The following is an 11,021-nucleotide window of genomic DNA, read 5'->3' on the forward strand; positions in this document are numbered from 1 at the left end:
AAGGGTGAGCAGTACATGTCATTTAGGGAAACACTTCGGTCTTGCTTAGGTGGCCAGATAGGAGATTGACTAAAATGGTTTGGGTGGAGCGGGAGAACACCAGTGATGGAAAATCAAGCGCTGTCTCGGTTTGTCTGCATACTGGGACGAAATGCCAGGAATCATCGTTCGTACTTACACACTTAATCAATATTTTAATATACCATGATATAAGGGTCACAAGAAGGGCGAGACCTTGATGGTCCTTACGCTGCCTCGGGTCCGGCTTCGTCTACTGATAACGTTGCTCTCAGTGCACTTACTATTGAGTTTCATCGCATGCACTCGAAGCTCGGGTTTTTGGAAGGTCGTCATCGTTCACATCGCTGATAAACAAGCCGCAATGGCTGGAGAGAGTTGCGAATGGCATTTGTATAAAATTGCGAATGCTGATATGATTCTAGGTGCTGAGTATCGTGCCGTCGGATGCGCCTCCAAGAGTCACGCTCGTGAACAGAATGTTGGACGCCTTCAGCTCATCCTGATTCACGACAAGCGCTGTTCCACCATCTCCAGTCGCGGCAATTGAATATCCCACCGGTGCCTGTGCAAGAGCTTTCAGTCTCGACGCAAAATTCAGGCAAGAAGCTCCTGGTGGACAAAGCGCTCCGACTGCGGTTCCGTCCGCCGCGTGGTAGAAGATAAAGTCTGGTCCTTCACCCACGGATGTAGCGGCGATGCTACCTCCCTCAATAACTCGGTCAGTCTCTGAAGCATCAACTCCGTCGTCCCACTTTGTGCTGTTCTCGGCGTAGCTCCACACATACTGTAGCAAACTTCCAGTTGAATGGCTCCTCATCTAGACATGATTCTCGCCATTGACCAAGACAGATGCTACTCCAGATTTGGGATCAGTCCCACTGAATGTGTTCCACTTATACCATTGCCCGACCAAGTTTTCGCCTATGGCCTCTCCGAAGTATATCCCTACCTCTTGTATGGTACCATTGCTGGAGCCAAAGTATACTCGAATCCCAGACAGGGCGTCATTGCCACAACTGCCTGCAATTGCTGAGAGTGCTCGCGTATTAGGCTCGGCAATCATGTCCTCGAATACGATGTAAGGTTCGGACCTGCAATACATCAGCCGCCTACCTTCTACCACCTGAAGAGAGACGCAAGACAACTCACCAATCACTGTTGAGTGTCGTGTTGACGAAGTTCAAAAGGTTGTCATTGTCGAAATAGAAGACAGTCCGGTACAATGACAACCCAGGAGGCCCCCCCACTGCAGCGATTGGAGAAGTCGGCTTCGCATTGTTTGCAATCTTTACTGGGGTGGCAGAAGCGTTGGCGGAGAGCCCCGTCTTGTACTGGGACTCTACAAGTCCATATTCAGTGGAATAGTACACGAACGTGGATTTTCCAACAGCAGACGTAAGCAGTGCAACGCCAGTCTTGTCGACAGGTGAGCGGCTCTTCTGCGAGAGCTCATTGGTACTGTCGGCATGCTGGCTGATATTCTCCGCCGGCTGGGTAGTGTTAGGCTGATTGCTGTTGTCTCAATTGCGCTCATCGCTGTTCTTCTTCAGAACAGTACCCAAGACACCCCCCAATACGGCTGCCAATACGACCACCGCGACGCTCCCAAGTGCGACAATGAATGTTCTCTTTGACAGACCGCATACTCTTCCCCGTGATCGTGCATGCTGACTGAGTTCCAGAGGCGTAGGATCATTATGCGGTGCATCAGCAGCATAAGCAGCTTGGTGATCACTGCGTAGCATTTTCGAAGATTGGACGTACGCCGAGTGCTTTTCGCCTTTGCGACTGAGATCGTGTGCCAGAGGCTCAGGGTTGCCGAAAGAGTTGCTCCATTGATGGTCAATCGAGTCGGCGACTCTCGGGTGCTACTCAATCTGCACGGTCTGCAGGCTTTTCATGTCACGATTGGGTTTGTCCATCAGCGTGGTTCCCGCCCAGGTAGCGGAGGCTCCGGATCTAGGAGAGAGCGGATGATGAGCAAAGTACGAGGTCGAAGAAATGTCCGCCGTAGAACGACTGCTTCTGAACGCGGTTGTGTAGTGCGTCTCAGCCTTGCGCTCACGCCACCTCAGCCTTGTCCCACGCCACGGATGCCCATGATTGGTGTCTGTCAGCTCCCGGCGGCTTACATCCTTCGTATTCAATCATCAATGAAGACTCCTGATATGTTGTGCACCCGAGGAAACTTTCGCCTGATATCTGAGCACTGTCCTCCTCGGCGGATACTGCTCGGATCGCGTGGTTGCAATGAGATGCGCGTGGTGGACGCATCCAGCCAAGCTCTTTGAGGCTAGACATGATAATTGAAGTATGCTCCTATGATGAGGTCGTGTTTTTTGATCAGAAGATGCTGTGGTTGAGCCTCTGTTGCTGGGATCAAGAAGAAGTTACGACTGCTCCTGCTAGCGCGGTGCCAAGGAGACTGTTGGGAAAGGGTGCTGGAGTGCTGCAGCAACTGGAAGGCTCGCGCCCACAACAGGTTCCATGTTCCATATCAAACTCACCGGCACGATCGTCTTCAACATGCATAGCTTCTGTCTCCCTTCAATCCCACCGCCGAAATTTGTCAGAACACGACGTCCCCCTACCTCTCTTGGCATACGGACCACAAGTGATGTGTCTCATGCAGAAATGCTTCGAAGTCGTCGTTTAGATATGGCTCAGAGGATCGGGGACGAAGAACAGAAGCATCACGATCATATCGTCGTAAGTAGCGTTGAAAGTCCTATGCCAAGCGCCTGTCGTATGGAATGTCGCTGAATGATAACCCCTTCCTGGCGGTGTTCAATATGTTACAGCGATTCCAACGCGACGATGCTCCGAGACAGGAAACAATATGCTCATAATTATGCTGGCACATCACGCCTGAATTACTTCAGCACACATTGCCTCCAACTCTGTTTGCGTCAGGTCGATAACACCCCATAATCTTGATATTTCTGCACACCGGCATCGACACTGAACTTTTGAATGTGATAGAGCTTTCACCTGCCGCGAGGCATCGCTTGAATAATGATCGACGGCCGAAGACGACAGATCTGCGCCGCTTGCCAGAAACACGATCGTTGTATATTCGAGGCTTAACCATACTACTTCCTGCAAATGCATCGCATACTCAGCCATAACAAGTTCCATGCGCTGTAGTCATGCGACCGGTCTCAATCATGATGTTGCCCACGCCCCGACCGACACAGCTCTGCATGCCCGTCTTCCTCCCTTTCTCTGACGAGACCGTGCTGTTGAACCACCTTGTCTGCACACATCGTGTCCTTGCACCCGCCGCAGCCACCTCTTTCACAGCTCGACATCAAGTTGGCGACGCCAGTGCGTCTCGAGCCGTTGTTGAAAGCATTCTTCTGTTTGTTGGAGACACTGTATCACAGACTTTCCTCACTTGTAGAAATTTGTGCTGAAAGCATGCTGTATGATCTCAAGCGAACACATGTGCTCTCCCACCGAGCTAGCAATGATCGCCTCGAGGCTATGGAAGAGCCCAGGCCAAGAGCATCGATTCGCTGTTGAGTCTCTCCCAGAGCAGCGGAGATGCGTTCAGACGTGGTCGCAAGGACACGCTGGTGGAAAGCAAGTGCTTGGTCCCATACCGGATTGGGTTCTTCCTGGAGAGTGTTGCCGACGTCGAGAGGCGTTTCAACTGCACGTTGGTAGAGGTCTGCAAGTATTGACGCTGAAGCCAGGGCCCTAGCAAGGATGTTGAAAAATTGTTCGTATTGACTCGCTTCTTCGAATAGGCGTGCTAGCTCTTCGTTGCAGCGCTCCAATGTGACGTCCGACACGACATCGCTGTCATCGTAGGATTGCAGTGAATTGTGCCCATCGCATGAGTCGAGCCACGGCACAATCGTCGGCGGGACCCTGCTTTACTGCGAATGGCTCTCAAGCTGCGTCAACCAAGCCGCAGTTTCAGCGTGGAGAACCTTCTCCAGATTGACGAATTCGTCGGTTGTCGTGCGCGTGGTGAGAAGTTCTTTGCATGAGGGTAAATGAGGTCCAGATACCTCAACGCCTGGAGATTGTGAAGGGTCGACACTTGTTCAAAAGACGCTCGCCGCCCACCAAGCGAGTAACAAAACGCACAGCAGCTTGCTTGCCTGCTTGCACATTCTCCAGTAGCGTGCCATACGCAAGATGAGTTGTTGGTCCTCCACCAGAGCGGGGTGTCGGAGGGTGATCTAGTCCAGGGGTTGAGGCGTCGACATCGGTGCGTTGTTGAAGCGGCGGCTGTCGTCTTGCGAAGTGAAGTTGCGCGACATGGTAATTGCCGGCGGCATCGTGTGATGGCGAGTTCTGTTTAAAACGGACGGTGAGTCTGAGGCAGGTTCGTCCATTGCTGCGCGGAACTTACGGTGGTACACGATTGCCAGCAGTGGAAGTCTCCAATGGGAGGATGATCTGGCGGGAGAGCCTGTGAGCGGTGTTGGTCGATGTAGTGGTACTGCAAAGAATCAGAACGCGAGTGGGAAGTCAAGTGCAGCGGTGGCTCCGAGATGTCACGCGCTCCTACCTCTCAAGTGAGGCGCGCGCCTTCGCTCAATCGCAGTAGTGTTGGGTGTTCTTGCCTTCAGTGAGTTGGTGCCTCAGGTCTTGGTTTCTGTCAAACTGAGCTGCTTTGGCATCACTCCACCAATCGACCAATTACACATGTTCTTCCTTGTCTACCTCCGTTAGCTCTCACTTTCCATTGAGATCAGAGCTATGGAACCCCATCAGCTTCGCTTCAACAATTGGATCTTCCAAGATCTCGACCAGTTCCACCTCCGTTGGCTTTCAACCCCTTCAAAATCCGGAGAAACCGACCTGTTCCAGCATCTCCCCATCGACCGACGAACGTTACAACCTCTCTCTTCTCTACCCCCGTTGGCATTTAACAGCCCTGAAATCGGAGCGATGGAGCACTTTGGGTCTCGCTCCATCACACCACTATCCCAAAATCTCAACCACGTTTACCTCCGTTGGCTCTCAAGCTCTCAGAGAAATGAACTATTTCAGCATCGCTCCATCAACCCGCGAGTTCCACAATCTAACCCTTCTTTACCCCTGTTAGCTCTCAGCAGGTCTAAAATGTAGAGCCATGGAGCTCTTTTCCTCTCGCTCCATCGAATTCGCCATTCCAGTCCCTCGGCCATATTCACCTCTATTGGCTCTCAAGCGTTCCGATAATCAGAGAAGTGCTGAGGGAACAACACATCTCAGTGACTCCGACACTGGGTCAATCCTCAGGAAAGGTACCCACAATGGCACACAAGCACTCAATAAGGCAGAGAAAGCCAACATTTGAAGTCACACAAAGTCATTATCATTCACTCATTCTATCATTATCGTGGCCGTCTACGCTGAAGCAAAACAGGCTCGCCCCGCGCGGGCGAGCGAATGGGGGTATCTCAATGCATGACAGCACCACCCAAGCCCAAAAAGCCAAACAAAAAACGCCATTTCCCATGCAAATGCACCCAGAAGCAAAACCCATTGAGCGAGCATCGCTCACAGCTCAAAACTTTTCCCAAACCCGCCATCCAGCAAAACGCACGTGATATACTCCCGTGCCCGCTTCATATCTCTAACAGGCTTGACAGCCTCAAACTCCAATCCCTTCGCGCTAGCCAGCGCGTTCATGCATGTAAAAACACCGCAGTCGTCCATGTTCATCTGCTGTTGGCTCTTTGATTCGAGCTCTCTCCATTCGTCTTCGACATATTTGGTCCCCAGCTCCATGGCGAGCCACTCACGGGCAAGTCTGAAAAAGGAGCGACCGCTTCCTCCAGCGCTGTCGAGGAATTCCAGCGTGCGGTCTTTGGGAGAAATGATGAGGAGGACCCAATGTGCTCCGGTGTTAACGGGAAAGAATATCTTCTCGCACTCGAGAAGCTTTTGGTCGCCGATTTGTTGGCGACGAGCCCATCTGCTGATGGACTTGATTGTGCCCTTTTTGACAGTTGTGTACCAGGCACAGCCGAAGGCAGCGTAACTGGGAGTCCCCTTTCCCTTGACGTAGCCTTCTTGCTCGCGCTTGCGGTCGACGATGGCGCCAATAAAACCATCGACGCCCTCGTCGTTGAGCCAACCGGAAGGTCCTCGGCGGACACTTGGGTCTTGAGCAGCCTTGATTTGGTGCTCGTTCTGTTGTGGTAAAATACAGCCGAATGTCTTGCGTGTCAATTCGACTCCTCGTGTGCTGTGAGCCACGGTTTTAGCTGGGTCTGTCGTAGCCAATTCTCTAGCAATCGTCTGTTGCCAGTCTTCCGAGATTGTTGGCACAAAGTTCTCTAGCGCTTCCTTGCGTCGTGCTGCTTCAGCTGCGGCAGCTTCCTCTGCTTGTTTGCGTTCCTCTTCGGCCTTCTGCTTGGCCTCTTCAGCTTCGCGTTCTGCCTGCAGTCGTGCCTCCTCTTCGGCCTGGCGGACCTTGGCGATTTGCTGCTGGCGAGCATCTTCCTGCTCCTGGCGATGCTTGCGTGCACGCACACTCTCGCGCAATGATTTCTGTTCTGGAGGTTCAATGGTTATGCGCTGCGCCTTTTCCACGAGCGCATCGACTCTCTCATTCGCCTCCTTGTTGTGTGTAGCCCGATCTGGTGGGTTGCGTGGTGGTAGTAGCCCGAGTTCCGCCTTCGTCTTCATTGGCGGGAACTTCGCTTTTGAGTAATTCGCGCCTCGCATGCGGAAAGGAACATTCAATTTCGGTTTCTGCGGCTTCTCTTCTGCTTTGCGGGCTGCAATGGTCGCAGGGTGTGTCGATGGCTGCAATGGCTGTTTCATGCTAGCAGCTCTGCGGAGAGTCTGATGTTGTAACTGTGATGAAGCTGTGAAGTTCTGCCTCAGGTCGATCAGGTCGGCTGTCGGTGCACCGCTCCTGTTCATGCTGCCAGGCTCTTCTTTTGGAGATGGCAGTTGTGTTTGTATATTGGTGTATTCTTGTAACATATTCGGCATACTGCGCGATTGCGAGGCGGTGCGCGTGGGCACAGGGGATGACTTCTCCATACTGCCTGGCCGTGAATCTGGTGGAGTTGCAAGTGTGCTGGCATTTGGTGCCGATCTGTGGGCGGGCGCAATCATGTCCTGCATCTGCCCTGCACTGCCGGGGTAGTAGCCCGGCATTGGATCCGCCTCAATATCCTCCTTTCTAATAGCGCGTCTCTTGTTGCTTTCGCGCGATGACAGGCGCAATGCGAAAATCTCTTGCTCTTGTGTAGTGCGCTTTGGCTTTCGGCTCGGGATGACGCGCGAGAGCCAGCCGACCACTGTTGACACGACTGTTCTCACAACACCGAAGAAGCAACCAGCCACCGTCTGTGGTCTGTCGTCATCCTCCTCATACACGTCTTTGATGGCGTCTTCAAACCGGCGCTTCTGCCCCGCAATCTGTGGTGGGCTGCGCCCCGCAACCTGTAGGCTAGGGTATAGGACTTCTGGCGAGAGGGTGGTTTGCTGACGCGGTGGTGACGTCGAGGTGGTGGACTCTCTGGGAGACACTGGCGACAATATGGGCCGTCCTTCGGGTGTCACGCGTTGCTTGGGAGGAGAAATGCGCCACGATTTCGCCTGTCTCGCCGAGAATGGGAATGGGGTGGACGCGTGCTCTGGCGACAATTCACTGAAGGAGGAGTCGTCGGGGACGGAGAAGGTGTTGCTGGCGCGGACCTTCGTCGCCGGAGGTGTCTTGCCCGCAGTGTTGGCATGCAATGGCTTGACGGGAGGGGTATCGCTGAGGGTCTTCTCATATATTGACGGATGGGAGATGTCGACGTCGAGGTTGAGTGGATACGGCTCCTTGGGCACGTACGTCTCGAGGTGGTTGATGAGGTGGATGCGCTTGGAGAGGGCGGTGCGTGGCAGCATATTGCCAATGGCAGCGCGCGAGGAGGGCCGGCTGTAGTCTGCTGGCGGGGTCCACTGTACTCGGCGCACTGCTGGCGCGTCTTCCATGTCAATGTCGCTGGTTTCTGCCTGGGCAATCTGCGGTGCCGGCGCGGAGTCAATCTCCATAGGCTCAGGCACAGTAGGCGACGGGAAGTCGGCGACGCGGGGGAAGCCGAGAGAGGTGGTATGGAAGATTTGGTGATAGACATAGCGCGCGGGCGACCTGTCTGCTTGCGGCGCCCAGGCGTAGTGTTGGTAGACGCGTCTCTCGTTCTTGTCAAGCGGCCCGTTAGGGCCGTGTCCGGCGCTCTCACATGACAAGACCATAAGTGGCCAAGGGCGATTCGTGCGCAGCTGGAATGCGGTCGTGCGTCGATGGAACTTGCTGTTTTCGGATGCGCGGTGATGGTCTCAAGTTCGGGATGCAAGGGCGAAAACAAGAAACAGCCAGCCCAAACATGCCGAGTCATGTGCGACGGCTGCTCCCGCGTCACGAGTCGTGCCCTCCTTCCACCCTTCACAATCTCGTCCATTCTTACTGAGAACAACCACAACCTCTTCACTTGCTGTGGTGCTACACTTGTCATGGCTCTCGCTGGGATACCCTCGAAATCGCGCAAGTCACCATTCCGCAAGACCTGGGTAGCAGTCATCTGCTGCGAGGCGAAGTCTTGACCGACGCGTCTCGAGGATGTGAAAGGCACGCGTCGACATCGACAAAACTTCTCAATTTCAACTGAAGATAGCTAAACTACAGCTCGCGAAGCGTATCCTACCAAGGACTTCCTCTAAGAATGAATGATTGACCTGTACAAAACCAATGGCGAAGAATGCCGAGCACTGCGGAAAGTATCGCACCAGGAACACTAATCGATCACTCGCCTCTCTTCCGGAGACACTGGACTTCTCACCTCCGCTGGCGAGCTGAGTGTCGCTGAGACGCCCGCTGCGGCAGGTACTAGCGGTGCTGGAATAGGACTCGCTTCTCTTGCAGGCGCTACACCAACTGATTCTCCAGAGATCGGACGTCCAGAGTGCGGTTGCTCCCCTCGCATGGCCATCTCGTTTGCATGCAACTCATGAAATGGCCCGGAGCCGCCAAACCACGCGTTGCTCGCATGGTTCGAGGCAGGCGATGCGTGCCCAGGTGAAGGCGAGTGCTCCAAACTCGGACTCGGCTGGCTCAGAGAACTTCCATACGACATGCTGCGCGTATGACGATTCGAAACTGGCGAGATGGCTGATCGAGAGATGCCAGTCTGCTGCGAAGTCTTTCGTACACTTCCTGCTGAAAGCTCGTGGCGGTGGTACGCGTTAGTTCCTCGAGCGGTTCCGGTTGCATCGAGTTCGGGCTTGTGCTCTGCCATCCCTGGTTGCGCATCCGCTTTGTAGAACTCCATGTTATTCGGCGTCGGCGTGTCGTTAATGGTCGTTCCTGCAATCGAGTTGCGCGAGAAGACGCCGGATGCAGCGTACTGCAGCTCCCGCTCCTCTCGCTGCGCACGACGGCGACGACGCCAGAACCAGAAAGCTACTGCGAGCAAGATGATGACAACAGCAGCGGCACCCACTGCGATACCGACTATCGCGCCAACGCTGAGACCATCTGAGCCACCATCGCCGACTCCGCTTGGGGATACAAGCTTGGTATCTGATGGTGTCTCCGGGAATCGGGCCTGCGAAAGGTAGAACTCGCGCTTGTCATAATCTACGGCAAGATATCTGTTCCTAGATCAGCAGGGTTCCGTGTCGTGTCTGTACACTCTGTAAGGCACGAGCCATGAGTGTTACAACATCTCATTATGGCCACACGCAGCACCATCATGCCCACGTTGTTCTTGAAACCGGCCTACTTACGCTTCTTGCAGGAACACTCGCCCCAGGACATTGGATCTGCCATCGTCAGGCGCACGCCTCAGCGGAAAGTATCGCCGCCTCGTGCTGGTGTCGGTGATGTTCGCCAGCGGCCACTGGAGCTCCAAGTCGAATGCTGCGTATGGCAATACTATCGGAACATCTTTCGAGGTGTCGTTCGCTGCCAACAGGAAAGTGACTGATCGGTTGAATTGGAGCATGCGTTGATGCTGCTCCTCGCTGACCAGGTAATAGTTCAAAGTACTGTTCCACTCCAGTCCGAACGCATCTTCGAAGATGTTGCAGGCGGACGTTGGCAACCAGATCTCCGGAACCAGCGAGTTGACTTGAGCTGGAATTCGTGCATTGTTTACCAAGCCATCACCGACGTCTATTTCGCGAATTCTGAGGATCAAGTCGGACGAACTATCGCTACTCAGAGTGACGGCAAGCCTATCATCGGGGTCGTTGCCACGTAATTGATCGTAGCCGCCAAGGGTCAGACTGGCCCACTGCGAAGGTTCGCCACGATAATATGCACCTGCGGTGTATGCGAAATATTGGCTTCCGATCACATTATTCGTACGCAGCGTCTGCAGCATAGAGGGCCGCCCGTCGTCCAAGGAAGTGCCATTGACATACACCGGGTATGCACTCAGGCCAAAGGAGCCTACAAAAGGTCGATAATTCGCGTCCGCGTAGGCAGCAACGACTTGTTGTTCGATTCTTGGTGACTCAGCTCCAGTGCCCAGAACGACCGTGTCGAGCGCAACTGCTGCTGCTCCCACGTAGCCGAGCGCCTTCTCCGCAGCGTTATACGGAAGCTCGCAGAATGGGCCATCTTCGCAGGGCAGGACGGACTTGCTGGTTGAGACTGAGGGATCTAACAGTCCTCCTCTGAGTTCCGGACACTCCTCTGGATCAGACCCGATGCCGGTAGGGGGATAATAGCATCCTTGGATGTTGACCGGCCAGAATGATGTTCCAATTGTTGCTGGGAGTAAATTGACCACGCGATCCGGATCTCCTATCTGCGAGACGTTGTTAGCAAGAACGACTGTTCTACGCATAGTCCCAAGGCCTTACCCGGAATGCGAAAGTGGACCAGTTGCCATCATTCCCATGCCAGGAACGACTCGGTTGTATCGATATAGCGCCCGACATCGCGTCAAAGACTCCCCAAAAGCTCTGTCCAACTTCGAAAAGCGAAAGTAACACAAAGACTCAAGATACCATGGATAGCAGGGTGGCAGCCTGTGAGGCATGCG

At 54.0% G+C, this 11,021-nt stretch overlaps 3 protein-coding genes across 3 annotated transcripts; all 3 read right to left on the reverse strand.

Annotated features, from left to right (window-relative positions):
* Positions 1 to 439: 439 nt before the first annotated feature.
* Positions 440 to 1,766, reverse strand: RHO25_007303 (uncharacterized protein; the record flags this gene model as incomplete). The annotated part of the gene is made up of 4 exons (XM_023599496.1): positions 440 to 805; positions 863 to 1,112; positions 1,171 to 1,511; positions 1,668 to 1,766. The coding sequence occupies 4 exons, from the start codon at positions 1,764 to 1,766 to the stop codon at positions 440 to 442; spliced, it is 1,056 nt and encodes a 351-aa protein (XP_023449444.1).
* A 3,757-nt stretch (positions 1,767 to 5,523) lies between these two features.
* On the reverse strand, positions 5,524 to 8,226 carry RHO25_007304 (uncharacterized protein; the record flags this gene model as incomplete). The annotated part of the gene is made up of 1 exon (XM_023599497.2): positions 5,524 to 8,226. One exon carries the CDS (start codon positions 8,224 to 8,226, stop codon positions 5,524 to 5,526), a length of 2,703 nt encoding a protein of 900 aa, XP_023449442.1.
* Positions 8,227 to 8,765: 539 nt separating this feature from the next.
* Positions 8,766 to 10,917, reverse strand: RHO25_007305 (uncharacterized protein; the record flags this gene model as incomplete). The annotated part of the gene is made up of 3 exons (XM_023599498.1): positions 8,766 to 9,621; positions 9,757 to 10,784; positions 10,840 to 10,917. 3 exons carry the CDS (start codon positions 10,915 to 10,917, stop codon positions 8,766 to 8,768), a joined length of 1,962 nt encoding a protein of 653 aa, XP_023449071.1.
* Between the last annotated feature and the right edge of the window lie 104 nt (positions 10,918 to 11,021).

The sequence above is a fragment of the Cercospora beticola genome, chromosome 5 (genome assembly GCF_033473495.1).
Source record: "Cercospora beticola chromosome 5, complete sequence".
NCBI classification, from domain to species: Eukaryota; Fungi; Ascomycota; class Dothideomycetes; order Mycosphaerellales; family Mycosphaerellaceae; genus Cercospora; species Cercospora beticola.